Here is an 18,193-nt window from a genome sequence, read left to right as displayed (position 1 = left end):
GTGTTACAATACAAGTAATACAATAAGAGCAAGAAATACAATAACTTTTGTTCAAGCAAAGTACAAGTGTGACAAACCACAATTCAATAATACAGCAGATAATAGTGATAGTTACATCAGGATATGATTAAATAGTGATAGTTACATCAGGATGTGATTAAATACAAAGTACTACAGGTTAAACACTTGGCAGATTACAGTATTCTGAAGTACAGGATTAAATGCAGTAAAATAGGGGGCAGATAAGAGCAAAATAAAGCACATTTAAATGAAGGGTGATAGTATCCCAGGATACAAACAGAGGAGTTCTACAGGTGCTGTTTGAAGAGGTGAGTCTTAAGGAGGCGCCGGAATGTGGTCAGGGACTGGGCAGTCCTGACATCTGTAGGAAGGTCATTCCACCACTGCGGAGCAAGGGTGGAGAAGGAGCGGGCTCTGGAGGCAGGGGAGCGTAGCGGAGGTAGAGCTAGTCTTCTAGTGCAGGCGGAGCGGAGAGGTCGAGTGGGGGTGTAGGGAGAGATGAGGGTCTGGAGGTAGCTGGGTGCAGTCTGGTCAAGGCATCTGTAGGCTAGTACAAGAGTCTTGAACTGGATGCAAGCGGTGATCGGGAGCCAGTGGAGTGAGCGGAGTAGTGGAGTAGCGTGGGCGAAGCGAGGCAGAGAGAACACCAGGTGGGCAGCAGAGTTCTGGATGAGCTGGAGCGGACGGGTGGCGGACGCAGGGAGGCCAGCCAGGAGGGAGTTGCAGTAGTCTAGGCGGGAGAGTACCAAGGCCAGGACCAGGAGCTGGGTAGCATAGTTGGTGAGGAAGGGTCGGATTCTTCGGATGTTGCTCAGGAAGTATCGGCAAGTGCGTGCCAGAGTGGAGATGTGCTGGGAATAAGAGAGGCAGGGGTCCAGGGTGACTCCAAGGTTCTTAGCTGAGGAAGAGGGAGAGAGTGTGGTAGATTCCAGAGGAACAGAGATAGAGAGATCAGAGAAGGGGGAGGAGGAGGTAAAGAAAAGGAGGTCAGATTTAGAGAGGTTGAGTTTGAGGTGATGCGAGTGCATCCAGGAGGAACTAGCAGACAGACAGGTAGAGATACGGGAGGAGATGGTGGAGTCAGAGGTGGGGAAGGAGAGGAAAATCTGAGCATCATCAGCATAGAAATGGTATGAGAAACCATAGGATGCGATGAGGGGGCCCAGGGAGCGGGTGTAGAGAGAGAACAGGAGAGGACCCAAGACTGACCCTTGGGGGACTCCAGTTAAGAGAGGGTGAGGTATGGAGGTTGCTCCACGCCAGGTTACCTGGTAAGTGCGGTTGAGAGGTAGGAGGAGAACCAGGCCAGAGCAGTGCCAGAGATCCCCAGGTCAGCAAGAGATGATAGTAGAATAGAGTGATCAACAGTGTCAAAGGCAGCAGAGAGGTCGGGGAGAATTAGGACAGAGGAGAGAGAGGCAGCTCGGGCACACTTAAGTGAGTTGGTGACAGACAGGAGGGTGGTTTCAGTGGAGTGAGCAGAGCGGAAGCCAGATTGGAGAGGGTCAAGCAGAGAATGGTTGGACAGGAAAGCAGAGAGCTGGCGGTGTACAGTCCGCTCGAGGGTTTTGGAGAGGAGGGGTAGGAGGGAGACAGGACGGTAGCTCTGGAGGGAGGTTAGAGAGAGAGAGAGAGAGAGAGCAGACAACATAAACACACCACATACAACATGTAATACATCACATACAACATAAAACACAAAAATACGCGCAGTGGCGGGGCACCCCGCCACATATGTCCCCCCTTGTGCGTAGCACACATGGCCTCGTGGCCACCTCCCCCCTTAAAAGACCTGGACCAGGAACAGAGGCATCAAGGGGCCCTTGGGCGGCAAAGTTGCTAGTAGCCATGCTGTCAGTGTCAAGGCTGACAGTGCATAGGCTGCCTCCTCCAGCTTGGGCAATCCCTCCTCCCGTTGCACCACTGGCAGCAGAAATGCTGGGCAATTCTGGCAGCGGAAATACTGCTATGGGCAATGCTGTCAGTAGACATGCTGACAGCGCCAAGGCTGGCTCCTCCAACCCCAGCAAATCCCCAGAGGTCAGCAGCAAATCGCCTCCAGGGCAGGCATCCCCAGGCAATGACGAGAGGCCTCCACGGGCGATGGAGAGCAGGCCTGCCCAGGCGACGGCGAGACGGTGTGCATTCCCCTTAATCCTCCTGTTTGTCCCTTAATCCTCCTGTTTAGAATAAATTGTTGTTTTACAGTCTGAGATTAGCAGTTTGAAGCAGTTTCATAATATATTTAAATGCATACGATTGGTCCATCACTTGACAAGCCTGTATCTCAACATGATTGCAGCTGACAGATATGAATATGTATGCTAATCTTGTTTTATGCATGTGTGTCTTGGAAAACCTCTTTGGCATAAATATATGGTTATTTAATCTTTATTTTATTTTCTTGTTCCTTTTTATCTTCTTGCCATCCGTTTTATGTTTCAGCTTGTTATTTGAGTCAGCATTTTGCTCAGACTTTGGGACGACACTGTTTCCTCTACAAAGTGACAGTCTGTAACCAAGGTTATTTTCTTTCTTCTATTTTCCTTTAACCCAGACTGTGTAACTGCTGGGCTTTCCTGTAAGATGAGATGCCCAGGACCACTGCAGCTTTAGTGAGGAAAGGGAAATGCTGACACTGTTCCTATGATAAGACTGAGAATGGAAACAATATGCACCGAGAAGCCAGATACCAAAACTGGGGAGTTGTCTCTTTGATAATAAACAGTTCTGTGCAATCTGCCTGTAGGTAACTACAGTAACTGTGAGTTCCATAAGCATCTATAATACTACAATGTTGTTAACTAAAAACTTGAAACACTTGGAACACATACATTTGCTATGTTCTTATGTTCTTATCACTAATTGACGTGCTTTCGTTAGTTAACTTGAATAAAATTAAAATGAATAACATGCTGTTTTAATAGCACTACAGTGGGATTTGTATATGTATTTGTTTGAATATTGTCAGGAAAATATCAGGAAACATATTTGCTTTCTATTTTTATTATTAAATGGTTGCCAGACATTGTATCGTTGTTAACAGTTATTTCTGACATGTATTAGTTGATTGGTGCAAGTGTAGTGTTGCAACATTCTGTTACTGTATGTAAAGTGTTATTGGATAATCAGATTTTCATGACCATTTAAACAACCCCCCACCAGTACACACATCTTGAACACCCTGTGGCCCCCCAAGGTTTGGACATTGCCTTATATGGCCCACCAGAGAATGTAATTAAGTACCCCTGGCTTAGGGGATGTTGAGTCCAAACAGTGTATAAAGAGGGTTAGTGTAGATTCCTGGAGCGGGATATTCCTTTTAGTGGGACTAGCGCTCGCCATTTGTGTGGGAAACTTTTATTTTTAGCTTTCTTTTGTTTTGTTTTCTTTTCTTTATTAAATGTGACACTAGGGCTACCTTTGCTGCTTCCCTAGTGTCAGCACTTGTGTTGGTATTAAATCTGTGCGCCTGTGCAGCGTGTCAACACCCATTGCTCTGTGTCTGTCTCAGAATTTTTCAGTGACGACCCACACACTTAACACTTCATCCTGTTACAATTACTCAACATCATTTTGATAGTGTTATGGTAGGTGTTTAAACATCCAGTATTGGTTTAACCTTTGTTGTGTGGTGCACATGGGCACAGCCACCACAGGTCCAAGGGGACAGGGAGACAGTAAACAGCACAGAAAGGTCCAATGGATCTGTGACAGTCTGGCTCGCAGTGGTGATGTGTGATGACGTCACGGACCAGGAAGTACAGAAACCAAACAGTGGATGGGCGGGTGAAGCTGAATGCAATTGCGTTCGGCGTATTTAATTAATCAAATAAACAAAAACAAAAGATTTAAACAATGAACAAAACACAAAACAAAAAGGCGCGATGGCCAAACAAATAGAAACAAGTATTTGTTTAAATATAGCAATTGTTAATGTTATATGTTCGTTCTCTCTCTCTCTCTCTCTCTCTCTCTCTCTCTCTCTCTCTCTCTCTCTCTCTCTCTCTCTCTCAATGTATACACAGTACATCATCTGAACATTAAATAGACAATAACACTGATGAGAATAATAATGATAATAATAATGGTAAACAAATATAAATAATAACCACGTTATTAATAAGTTAACAATAACAACAATGAAATATAACAAGATTTGAACTAATGTAGAGTGCTCACTGTTTGTCCCTCAGGCTGTGACAGGCGGCTGTGTACTGGGCTGCCAGTTGGACACAGCTGGACTCCTCTCCGAGGAGGATTGGGAGTTTTTGAGAGTCTGGCAGGTCTGGGAATGTTTTGCAGAGAATTTTTATTTGTGGGAAGAAAGTTTCCCTTATTTCTGTGTATTTTGTACACTGCAGTAGAAAGTGCATCTCTGTCTCTACTTGTTGGAGTTGACAGTGATGACACAGCCGGTCCTCTTTGGGCAGCCAGGTCTGCCTGTGTCGGCCTGTTTCTATGGCCAGGCTGTGCTCACTGAGCCTGTATTTGGTTAGGATCTGCCTCTGCTTGTTGTCTTTCACCCTGCTCAGGTATTCAGCCAGGGTGTAGTGTCTTTTTAGGGCCCGATAGCACTCTAATTTGCTTTGTGTTTTTGTGTGTGTGTCCCAATAGGTGAGGTAGTTTTGTTTGTGTTGTGTTATAATTTGGTTCACTCGAATTGTCTGTGTTGGAGCAGTGCTGTCCTGGGCTGGTTGGTGTTAGTGTGTGTTAGTGCAGTGAGCTTCAGGACCAGCTGGCTGAGGGGACTCTTCTTTTGGCTCAGTTCTTGGTACTGCAGGGCTTTACTGTGGTAGGAGTTTGGGTTGCTTTGTTTTAGATGAAGCCAAAATTTAATTGCTCTTTTTTGTATTGAGATCAATAATGGATATTGACCTAGTTCTGCTCTGCACGCGTTGTTTGGTGTATTTCTCTGTATTTGCAGGATGTTTTTGCAGAACTCTGTGTGCAGGGCTTCTATTGGGTGTTTATCCCATTTAGTGTAATCCTGCTCTGTGAGCGGACCCCACACTTCACTGCCATAGAGGGCAATGGGTTTGATAACACTTTCAAAAATTTTGAGCCAAATTCTAATGGGGAGTTTTATATAAAGCTTCTTTATGGAATAGAAAGCCCTGCGGGCCTTCTCTCTCAGTGCATTCACTGCCGGGTTAAAGCTACCTGATGCGCTGATGTTTAGGCCCAGGTAGGTGTAGTGCATGCAGTGTTCTATTGTGGTGTTGTGTAGTGTGAAGATGTATCTACTTTCCTGATATCTGGGTTTTTTCTGAAATATCATGATTTTAGTTTTGTTCATGTTTACTGCCAGGGCCCAGGTCTGACAGTACTGCTCTAGCACTGACAGGCTCTGCTGCAGCCCCTGCTCTGTGGGCGACAGCAGGACCAGGTCATCTGCGTAGAGCAGGAATTTAATTTCAGTATCAAGCAGAGTGAGGCCAGGGGCTGCAGATTGCTCCAACACTGTGGCCAATTCATTGATGTAGATGTTGAACAGTGTTGGGCTCAGACTGCACCCCTGTCTCACTCCACGCCCCTGTGAGAAGAATTGTGTTCTTTTATTGCCAATCTTTACACCACATTTATTTTCTGTATACATTGATTTAATTGTGTCATAGGTTTTACCTCCTACACCACTTTGGAGGAGTTTATAAAATAATCCTTCGTGCCAGATTGAATCAAAAGCCTTTTTGAAATCTATAAAGCAAGCAAATAATTTATTTTTATTTTGGTTTACATGTTTGTCTATTAGGGTGTGTAGGGTGTAAATATGGTCAGTAGTGCGGTGTTTTGGAAGGAAGCCAATCTGACTCTTACTCAAGACACTGTGTTCGGTAAGGAAGGCCAGTATCCGAGTGTTAATGATACTGCAGAATACCTTCCCCAGATTACTGCTCACACAGATGCCCCGGTAGTTATTGGGGTCGAATTTGTCTCCACTCTTAAAGGCAGGGGATATAATCCCTTGGTTCCAGATGTCAGATGTCTCTCTCTCTCTCTCTCAACCCTGAGTGCAGAGAGCTGCAGGTTTATATACTCTGGCCGGGGGATTAACTACTTGTTACTTATTTTATTACCCCGCGGCCACAGTCTGCACGCGTTTGGTAAGGATGCATCACTGTCAGCTACTTAAATCATTAGCTGCTCAGTCATGCATCCTCACAGGGTTTTTAAAATATAAATAATAATAAATACGCAGCGCTGTTATCCGCCCCGCAAACAATACAAATAATAATAAGGGCAGGACACTCCGCCACAGGATCTTACAGGTATTGCTAAAACTTTTCTGGATGTGATACTGGCTCTTTAGCCCTGAATACAGCAGCCACTGCTTACTTTATATTGATTTTCCAGTACAGGCTGGGTTCAGTGAAGAGGTTACCAGTTATCAGTGTTGACAATGTGTTTCTATTGTGTTAATTAAATATGTGTTGTTTTACAATGGGAAGCATCTTTAGTGCTGCTGGCCTAGGAAACCTTTGATGACAGCAATCCTTAAATAACTACAGGAAGTGTAGTGTTGCACTTACTAGCCTTCTACAGGAAATGTTTTCCAGATGCAGGTATTGTACTCTGAGTGATTAAAAAGCACCCATACAAAATCCTGCCACTTCCCAAAAGGCTTTTTACAGTGGCAACTTTCATTTTTCATTTCTGAAATGCTGAGAACAAACTTTACCTAAAAAAATGTGCACTGTGAGAACAAGGTTTGTGAGGTAAAGCCTCCAAATAAACCTGCTGTAAATATATAAAGTGGAATAACACTCTATAAACTATTTCATGTCATTCTTTAATCTTTGTCTGATTCTTATTTTGTTGTTGTTGTTGTTGTTGTTATCTGTATTGTATTTATTTCATTGCACCAGTGTGACCCTAACATGAGCTGCTCAACTCTTGCTAGACTGAATAATGGCCCAATTTGTTCAGGACAGAAGGTATCACTAAGCAGCCTGATCTCAAGGATGGCAATGACTCCTATTGCATAGCAGTTTCACCCATTCCAGGTTTCACTACGAGCCTGATTAGCCACAGTGTATATGTAACAAGCTCAAGTGTGTCTTTTTAAACTCATAATTAGGGCTTCTGTTTTTCGGGTTTTATTAATTGTATTTTTTGGTGCTTATTTTTTAGCTATTTTCGAGTTTTATGTAAATCGCTTTTTTTCGGGGCTTTCGTTTTTAATATACTGTATGAAATTAGAATTTTCGGTTACTTTCCAAAATGCTTGAGCGTTTTTTTTTCTGTCAAAATATAGTAACTCGACAGTACTTGCACACTTCAAGTTGTACCTTCTTTCCTTTGCTGTCTTCCACAACGAAATCCCTATGATCACGGGCACATTCTTCTGGGTTTTTTGTGTGTAGGCATTTTTGTACATTTCGCCACAATTCTGTTTTCAATCCTCCGTATTTTAACTGTAATACATCTTAAAATCCCGCTAACAAGCCTCCATTCCTGATTGTAATTTCGTTTTAAATCTCGCAAGCGGAGTCTGCAGTAGAAATGTAGGAATGTGCTGTCACTCAGTAGTTGCGGCAGGTTTAAAGTATTCAGAACGAATCAGAAAGGCAGGACATTGCCCAGCAGCACTGAGAAATGTATTTATGATTATTTTTGTAGTAGTTTTTATTTTTTAATGGGAAAAGGGTTAATGTGAATAGATTAACCATTTCCAGTTTTTCCGGTGTTTTCTGGTGTTTATTGGCTATCCACCGATTTCATTTTTTTTGTATCGGCGGTGTTTTATCGGGTTTTATCGGTTAAAAACGAAAATCTGAAGCCCTACTCATAATAAAACTAATAATGGATCAAACTGCTATGCAATGGGAGGTTTATTTCCATCTCTGTAATCTGCACATTAGATAAACAGCAATACATTGCATTTAAAAGTACAACAGTATTGCCAAACGCACTAGAATTTACTCAAAAGGGTTATGCTGTTTTCTTTATATATATACAGACGTGCTCAAATTTGTTGGTACCCCTCCACAAAAAACGAAGAATGCACAATTTTCTCTGAAATGACTTGAAACTGACAAAAGTAATGGGCATCCACCATTGTTTATTCCATATTTAATAGAAATCAATAGACTTCAATAGAATTTAATAGACTTTGCTTTTGATTTTTTATTCAAAATAATATTGTAAATAAGAAAACAAATGAAAATGGTATGGACAAAAATGATGGGACCGCTAACCTAATATTTTGTTGCACAACCTTTAGAGGCAATCACTGCAATCAAACGTTTTCTGTAGCTCTCAATGAGACTTCTGCACCTGTTAACAGGTAGTTTGGCCCACTCTTCCTGAGCAAACTGCTCCAGCTGTCTCAGGTTTGATGGGTGCCTTCTCCAGATTGCAAGTTTCAGCTCTATCCATAGATGTTCGATAGGTTTCAGATCAGGACTCATAGAAGGCCACTTTAGAATAGTCCAATGTTTTGTTCTTATCCATTCTTGGGTGCTTTTAGCTGTGTGTTTTGGGTCATTATCCTGTTGGAGGACCCATGACCTGCGACTGAGACAGAGCTTTCTGACACTGGGCAGTACGTTTCGCTCCAGAATGCCTTGATAGTCTTGAGATTTCATTGTGCCCTGCACAGATTCAAGGCACCCTATGCCAGGCGCAGCAAAGCAGCCCCAAAACATAACCGAGCCTCCTCCATGTTTCACTGTAGGTATGGTGTTCTTTTTTTTGAAGGCTTCATTTTTTCGTCTGTGAACATAGAGCTGATGTGACTTGCCAAAAAGCTCCAGTTTTGACTCATCTGTCCAAAGGACATTCTCCCAGAAGGATTGTGGCTTGTCAATATGCATTTTAGCAAATTCCAGTCTGGCTTTTTTATGTTTTTCTGTCAAAAGTGAGGTCCTCCTCAGTCTTCTTCCATGGAGCCCACTTTCGCTCAAAAAGCGACGGATGGTGCGATCAGAAACTGACGTACCTTCACCTTGGAGTTCAGCTTGTATCTCTTTGGCAGTTATCCTTGGTTCTTTTTCTACCATTCGCACTATCCTTCTGTTCAATCTGAGGTCGATTTTCCTCTTGCGGCCACGCCCAGGGAGGTTGGCTACAGTTCCATGGACCTTAAACTTCTTAATAATATTTGCAACTGTTGTCACAGGAACATCAAGTTGCTTGGAGATGGTCTTGTAGCCTTTACCTTTACCATGCTTGTCTATTATTTTCTTTCTGATCTCCTCAGACAACTCTTTCCTTTGCTTTCTCTGGTCCATGTTCAGTGTGGTGCACACAATGATACCAAACAGCACAGTGACTACTTTTCTCCATTTAAATAGGCTGAATGACTGATTACAAGATTGGAGACATGTGTGATACTAATTAAAGAAACTAATTAGTTTGAAATATCACTATAATCCAATTATTTATTATCTTTTCTAAGGGGTACCAACAAATGTGTCCAGGCCATTTTAGAATATCTTTGTAGAATAAGCAATAATTCATCTCTTTTCACAGCTTCTTTGCTTTATTCTATGACATACCAAAGGCATGCAAGTATACATGATAAAATAGCTTTTAATGTCATCACTTTTCAGGAGGAATGAAGCATTATTTCAATGAGCTGTAAGGGTACCAACAAATTTGAGCACGTCTGTATATATATATATATATATATATATATATATATATATATATATATATATATATATATATATATTACAATACTGTTCACAAAAGCAGAAATATAGACCAGTGGTATGATGTAAACACGCTTACTGTATCGCAAACATGAGCCGTTCAGCGCTTGTTAAACTTAACCATGGCCCAACTTGCTCAGATTTGCACTTCAGAAAACAAGCAATATTAAAATGAATTGTCAAAATCACTATAATTTACTGTAAACTGCAAAAATGAAATAGGAGGATGCTCTATTTCTTTTTTTTGGAGGGGGGAGGGGGAGGGGGAGGGGGGGGGGGAGTATTACAGTACTTTTCATATGGATAGAAAGTAGACCAATGGTATGATGTAAACACACTGCTGGTAAGTGGTATGTTTACATTGTACTTCTGGAAGTTACTGTCAACATAACACAGTCATTTCTTGTCAACAAAAAAGACATAGAAATAAATTGCAGTGTGCCCCATTCTAGTAGAGATTTTGAGATTAAAATGCAATCCCAGTGATAAACAGTTTGCATTTAGAAGCTCTTTCAAACACATAGAAACACTACAGTTAGATATTTATTTGTCTGGGTGTCATTTTCATATAGAACAATTTAACCAGATCCCAAATAATGACGGCAGTTTATCCAGTGGCTAAAATATCGGATATGCAGGTCTGTGCAGCCAATGACACTTGTTAAGAGGTTTGTGTTTCACGTCAAAATGTATAAGTGTACTGTGTTTTGTAATAACCGTCCATATGATTATCATGGCCATCCCGGAGAAAGGGTGTTAAATTGTGCAGTTTAACAGAAGCCTATCTTTCTGTACTACTTGCTGGTTTTCCAGCTACTGTATACAGTATGTTAAAACAAATTCAAAAGAATTAAAACTATAGTTACAGTAAATACATACACCTAAGTAGTGAAATAATTCTGTTAGAAAGCAAGATGGATCTTGATCCAACGCTGAAAGCAAATGTGATATTTCGCCATATGGTACTTGTCTTGAAATACTAGTTACTCAATAACTAAGTGATAACCTTAGTTGTAAACTGGAATAAAAAGAAAAACAATCCAAAGTCGCCATAATCTTTGTTTAAAGTTTAATTAAATATGGAAGCAAGTACATACCGTATGAATTTCTCAGTTTGAATTTACAATACAGCAGCTTCCAAAGACAAAGAGGTGTTTCTCCTTTAAATATGTGATGTGGGCGTTTACTGAAACGTTCCTATGAGGAAAATGTACACGCGTCCTAAATCTGGACTGTGTTGACAATGGGAATCATGAGATTTCTCGTTTATTTATACTGTATTGATAATTAACTTTTCTCTGACTGGTGGACCAAAGTAAAAAACGCTCACTGCAAAAATGCATGACATGTTTTACTGTTCAGGCTAACTTCATGACCTGGCAGGTTTGTTAATAGCTGACAAGACAGCAGGAATTTGAAGAACAGACACGGAAATACTTTCTTAAAATCCCCATGACCTGTTAGACTTGTTTTGTGATCCCGGCTTGTTCAGTGCTACAGTTTGGTATCAAAGAACTGGGATGGACACGTTCTCTACGGGACTTGATTAGTTTTATTATATATATATATATTTTTTTATTTTATTACGTTCATTTAACCTTTACATACACTACATACAAACCAGGGGCAACTGCAAAGTTTATACTGACTGTTATTATTATTATTATTATTATGCAATGTAGGAAAGTAAAACGAACTTGCTATGAGAAGCCAATGAAGTAAATGGCATATTTTCTTGAACTTAAATTAAAACCGAATGTATAATGCTGACGATGGAGACAAAAGATCGCGTGAAAAACGGTAATTTTGCTTTGTACACTATACAAGAGGAAAAACCCAGCTTGGTTTCAGTGGGCACTGCAAATAATGGATTTTCAGATATGTTTCTAAAAGGGACTGAGTGTGGAACGACGTTAAGACAACCGTTTGCCACACAGAGTGGAATTTCCACTGGAGAGTTTGAAGACAACGAGCCTGGAACAAGTCGCCATACAACTAAGGCAAAGGACATTGGTAAGTTTTTGTTTTGTTTTGTTTTGTCTATAAAGTGTAAAAGACACAAGCGCAGGACTTATTTAGTTAGTAATTTATATTGAAAGACATTAAACAAAAACAAAAAAACAAGTAACTTCCCAGGTATATGTGCATACTGTTACAAATGACTTCGGGAAACATGCAGGTACAGTATATCCCATCTGTTTTAATGTTTGAATTCTGTGCTGTACCAATACTGAACTAGACACAAACCTAGACAGAGAGTACTAGGAGAACAAACAGTATGGAAAATCGCGTTCAAGTTGCAAAAAAAAGCCTATAAAATCAATGACAAACATTGTTTGACATTGAGCAAGGCTTGTAGTGAAAACGATTGTAATTGAATTCTACTTCCCCCATTGTTATAAAAGTTTTATGAATATAGTTATAGTAAAAACATGATAAAGCCGTAGTAAATGAGGCAAATTCACAATAAGAGCAGGGCAAAAAAGAAAAAAGTTGGTTATGAATTTTTCATTTTAGCATGTTACTTGCAGGGTTTAATATAACCTAGGCCCAGGTAATACACTTTGATTTAAGCCTGTATTAGAATTCCAACACCAGTAAGTAGGATTTATTTTAAATACAGCATGGCCTATATGTACAGTGGCAGTGTTTAATCTGTTGTGCCAGGTTAAACACGTATGTTGATAACATATATCCGTAGCCAGGGCTTTAAATTACAAAAGCTCTGTGAGTTGTGAAATTGAACATAGTGACCTACAATCACTGTACAGTAAGTACATATTCCATTACTTCCAAATTCTGACAATTGTGGAAATAAATATAAAGTTTCACTGAAATTGGATCAGCATCTCTTTTCTGATTATATTTATATATTTAAGGGAGACACCTGTTTCCAGATTGACATGCTTTTCCTGCCCTATAAGCAAAGAATTTCACCAAGCAGGGAGAAGATGTTGTTTTTTTTGTTTTTGTTTTTTTTTTAAATTATTTTTTCCCTTCATGTAATTTATAAAAATGACCCTCTTATCCAAAATTGGATTCCATTGCTAACAACAATGGCACCAGTAATTCCTACTCATCATTTCAAGGGCAGGAAGATGTTTCCTGTTTTTTCTTTTTGTCTTTTTGTCTTTTTTCACAAGGAATCAGGATAATGTGAAACAGTTTGCACCAGGGAAATGGAATAGAAGACATTTAGCTAATAATATTTACTTTGGTTATAGGCCTAGGTCATTCTTAAAGTAATCTGCTTTATGTTTTTTGTTATTATACATTCTAAACACACAGGACTGTGTAAATTTAATGTCAGTGTTCATTGAGATACTGTGGGAAAATATTAAAAATATGAAATTAAAACTATAGGCTATACAATTATACAGTATGCTGTAAAGCACCCTTAAGCCTTGTAAAAACCTCCCTCTGGTTTCCTGATTTCCTGGTTCCACCACCCAAGCCAAGCCACTTGGGTTGGGATCCAAGTCATTGTGACAGTGCCTGCGGTCCACGATTCAGTGGGAGGACAGGAGATATAGGAACGGGCTGGCTCACCGTTTCCTCCACTATATCACTGATACCGTACTTGCAAGTGTCCATGCATTAACTATATGCTTATCACATTTGAAAACAATATAGTCAGCATAAAAAAAACAATGCATTCAGTTTCAAAATCAGACAATTCCTTTTTTTGAATAATAGGTATGTTATTGGAACCAAGGGGAAGGCTTCACACCCATTTTAAATAGACAATTGTAAGAATGACTAGATCATCCAGAAAGAAGTGCTCTCTATGATTAAATGTATCTGCAGTGTTAAACATTGTTAGTTTCAACTCCTGTTATCTGCTGCTGTGAATTCAAGTGAGTGGTAGAAGTGACCTTAGAGACTGTCAGATAAATGTTGTGTTATGCCAGTATGGCAATAACAAGCAGATGGAAGTGGCTTTGTTTACTAAACACACAAGTACCAATGCTTACGTAATCTATTGTACTCTCTGTGTTCTTTACCAGACACATGTTTGCACATTATTGAATACATTTTGTCTTTCTCCTATACTGTTCAATCTGCTGTGGGGGATGCAATGAATATATGTTACTGAAATACTTTTTTCCATTAGTTTTGAGTGGCAGATCGTAAGCACTGGAGACTGACATTCTCTCAATGTATCCTTAGAGCTAGGTTAGTATACACTAGCAATGCCCCTCAAGCATGTGCTGGAGGAATCCTCTTCAGTGGTGAAGGAGCAATTTAATCTCCAGATCTGTCCATTCGTGGCTTCCTTTTGCCCAGTGAGGTTTCTAAAAAAAGTGTCTACTTCCTTTGTGCGTATGCTTCTGAGGACACAGTTAGTCCTTTCAGACTGTCGCATATATACTGCTGTACATGAGCGGCTGTGTCCTTTATTGCCTGAAGGCATTTGTAACATACAGTAAAGGCGTCGACTATCATAGTTGCCCTTTGAAACAGATACATCATTGTTTCTACCCTTTGTACTAAATAACAGCTAACTGCTCTAGGACCTTTACTCTGCATGGTTCAGTTATTTTTCCTTCTGATTTTCCTGCTTTATTTTCTTAGTGGCCTCATCCTATAATATCGTATCCTGTGAATTAAATGACAGAACTTTCTTACAAGTAGTTTGACTTTAAGCTATAGATATAGCCTTCTGGTATCTACATAACAAAATAATAACAAACATGGGCATCGTTTGCAGTGCGTTTCGACTTTCCCTGAATTCTGAGCCAGAAATCAGATTGAATTCTGAGCTAGACATCAGTTTAATCAGATTGAATTCTGAGCCAGACACCCGTTTAATCAGATTGAATTCTGAGCCAGACATCAGTTTAATCAGATTGAATTCTGAGCTAGACATCCGTTTAATCAGATTGAATTCTGAGCTAGACATCAGTTTAATCAGATTGAATTCTGAGCCAGACATCAGTTGAATCAGATTGAATTCTGAGCCAGACATCAGTTTAATTAGATTCCTGAGATCTCACATAGAATTCCATAGAAGCACCCCCCAACCCCCCCCCCCCCCCCAACAAAAAAAAAGCTAATTCTGGAAAAGTATCACTGGCAGCAGTTGGATAATGATTTTATGAAAGTCATCTTAATATGGAGCTCTGACAACAGGGTCACATTACATTTTTTTGATTTGTGGCTTTTGATCCAGAGTGCAGGAGATCAGAGTCAGTCTGGATTATTACAAGAGCACGTAATTACTAATGAATAATTCCTGTAAATAATTACAGTGCTTATGAATAAATACACTGTATAACGGTAATACTTATAATACACTATTGTACCCCATGCGTAAAAGAATGCTGGTACAGAAAAGTCTGTACTAAAAATAGATATGTATTTTCTTTTTCATAGATGAATCACAGAAAGAGGGTTCGTTTTCTTGTTCTGCTGCTGAGGACATTTTCCCGACAGGTAAACGTTTTCCTGGTTAATACATTTCAATGGTGGCATTCTGTTTTCAACTTAAACCACTGCCACCTGATTTTCCGAGCTGGGCATATCATTCTTATGATAGAGAATAATGTGACCCCTTAGGTTTTCCCTTTTAATATTCATTTACTGGAGTGTTGGTTCTCCAGTACGCAACGATGACCATGGACTGCTAAACTGCATACACTTATCAGCTGCTGCTGCTGTTGTTGTTTCCTCTCCAGCCATTTTCGTGAAGCTGGTGATGATGCGCCGGGAGAGCGGGCTTCCTGACGCTGAGCTGCAGGAAATGCTGAGAGGAAAGCTCCGGATTCTGGAGAATGATAGCGGAGAGGTCATGGCAGTCTTCAGCGTAAGGCACTGCGGCTTCAGTATCTGCCTTTTTTTTTGCCACTGAGCTACTTGAATGCATAATTCTGGTAATTTAGGTGAATTCAGTAATTCAGAGGTTGTGTGATAAGCCCCAGCGCTGGATTTTGCAAGATTAGTTATTAGGCTTCCAAGCCAAAGGCTATAATAAAGGGAAGTCTATTGTTATTGTTAAGTTTATTATTATTATTATTAGGCTTCCAAGCCATAGGCTGGGGAAGCCTATTGTTTCTGTAAGGATTATTATTATTATTATTATTATTATTATTATTATTATTATTATTATTATTATTATTATTTTTCTTTCTGCCAAAACCTCATCGCAGAAACAAAAAATCGGGTTTATAGGTAGGTGGCTACGTGCAGATAACAGGTTAAGCGTCCAATCTTGCGCAAGTCACATGGTTTGGCAGCCATATTGGATTTTGCGAAATTTTTTAAAACGCCTATGCTTCGGAAACCCTTACTCTAGAGTTCTGAAAATTGCTATACATGTTGAGGGATAGTCCTTGATTAACTGTTGTTAATATGAAGCTGATTGGTTATGTGGTTTGGCAACCACATCGATTAATGTCATAAAAATGTCGAATTCTCAAAATTCAAACATCTTCTTCTCTGAAACCACTTATCCGATTGAAACAAAAATTGGAATAAAACATCTTAGTATGGTCCTCTATTCCGCTTGTTCAAAGGAAGTTGCTACTGTGAAAATTGTGGCGTCCACGCTGCATGACATCATCAACACACCAACTGGCTATAAAACCGCCTATGCTGCACCAAAATGCACGAAATTTCACACAGATGTAGAGGACTATGTGATGTTGTGCCATGGTCAATATGGCGGCCTTAGGTCACATGGTGTAGCAGCCATCTTAGATGTAATAATATTTTTTGTGCAATTTTCAAAAGTCTTGTTCTCATGAACGGTAAACATTACAGCTGTGAAAAAATTTGCACATTCCCACCACTGGGGACAGCTTACCCTGGAAATTGAGCCAAAAACGAAACTTAAAAACCTTAAAAGCCGCCATATTGGATAAATACGGTACTTGAAAATAAAACATCTTAAAGCAGAATACAACTGAAACAATTACATGTTTAATACATTAGCTTTACAAGTCACACGAATGCAGTTTGCTTAAAAATCGTCATATAATCATTTTTACAACTGAACTGTGGTCAAATACAGTCACAAAACCTGAATCTGTTGAAACGAAACCGTGTCTGTAATCCATTTAAAAGAGGCTTGTGAGAAAGGGGGGGCGCGACTTTGGAGCCCTCGTTTACATTTAAATATGTATTTTTGCTAAACAAACACATAGACAAAACGCTTCACAATCGCTTGCTCTATAAAATACCGCTATGATGTAGAGGACTATGGGATGTTGTGCTATGGTCAATATGGCAGCCATTGGTCACATGGTGTGGCAGCCATCTTAGATTTAATGAAAATTTTGCCCAATTTGCAAAAATGCTGTTATCATGAACGGTAAATAGCACAGCCGTGAAAAAATGTCTGCATAGTGCGATAACCAATGCACATAAAATTTACGATGACTGCTTGGAAGCTGTAAAGTTGCTCGCAACTCTAGTTGTTATTATTATTATTATTATTATTATTATTTTTCCACACAAACAACATCGCAGAGTTATGAAAACGCATACGTAAGTAGATGCCTATGGCTGGACAACCAGACTGGCGTCCCCAAATGAAAAAGTCACATGGTTCGACCGCCATATTGGCGTTAAAAACAACTTAAGGTGGAACTATGACGATGGCAGCAGATAGTGCAGCAATGGCCTATAAAAAACATATGTTCAATCGAGGTCGATTGAACAATTGCTTTGCCCGCTACGCTGGATTGGCGCCAAATATTCAACAATCTTCTTATCTTATACCGCGATGTCAATCGACACCTAAATTGGCATACATGTTCATGACCAGGTCCTTTCTACCGTTTGTAAAATCCACGCTTTTTTGTTACAAAACATACCCGCTGCGCGCAAATAACCGTTTCACGACGGCGCTATTTTCATACATTCGTGCATAAATCCAAGGTGCAATACACTACAGTCATGAAACTTTATACGACCATAGAGACTCACGTGAAGTACTGGTGATATGAAAGTGATACATTTTGGTCACATGGTTTGGCGGCCATATTGATAATTGTAAAAAAACTTTTGCAACCCATAACAAGAACATCATTGCGCTTATGCTCTTCAGTGTCAACACAATTGCACAGACCATTGGAAAGTAATAACTGCTGAAGATTGAAACAGATTGCTCACACGGCACGGCTGCCATATTGGAATTTACGTTGAAATTTTAACTCCTAGGGCATGCCGACAGAGTCATAGTTATAATGCAACACATATAGGAAGTCATATGTGCTCTATGAAAAAATGTCATCGCCAGTGACCTCTGACCTCTCCGAAAGGTCACACGTGATGCATGACATCATCAACATACGCAAATGGCTATAAAACTGCCTATAACTTCTTATTGGCTGCACCAAAATGCACAAAATTTGACACGGATGTAGAGGACTGTGGGATGTTGTGCCATGGTCAATATGGCGGCCTTTGGTCACATGGTGTGGCAGCCATCTTGGATTTAATGAAAATTGAGCAATTTTCAAAAGTCTTCTACTCATGAATGGTAAATACTACAGCTGTGAAAAATGTTGTAC

At 40.0% G+C, this 18,193-nt stretch overlaps 1 protein-coding gene across 1 annotated transcript in view; it reads left to right on the top strand.

The window, feature by feature from the left end:
- Positions 1-10,896: 10,896 nt before the first annotated feature.
- Positions 10,897-18,193, top strand: part of LOC117409339 (SH3 domain and tetratricopeptide repeat-containing protein 1) — a 28,076-nt gene continuing 20,779 nt past the window's right edge. The window contains exons 1-3 of the mRNA XM_034015224.3: positions 10,897-11,690; positions 15,054-15,113; positions 15,356-15,483. Of these exons, the coding sequence (XP_033871115.3) occupies positions 11,441-11,690; positions 15,054-15,113; positions 15,356-15,483 (438 nt within the window). The 5' untranslated portion in view covers positions 10,897-11,440. The remainder of the gene's footprint in view (positions 11,691-15,053; positions 15,114-15,355; positions 15,484-18,193) is intronic.

The sequence above is a fragment of the Acipenser ruthenus genome, chromosome 2 (assembly GCF_902713425.1).
Source record: "Acipenser ruthenus chromosome 2, fAciRut3.2 maternal haplotype, whole genome shotgun sequence".
Classification (NCBI taxonomy): Eukaryota; Metazoa; Chordata; class Actinopteri; order Acipenseriformes; family Acipenseridae; genus Acipenser; species Acipenser ruthenus.
This window is presented reverse-complemented; position numbering and strand designations above follow the sequence as displayed.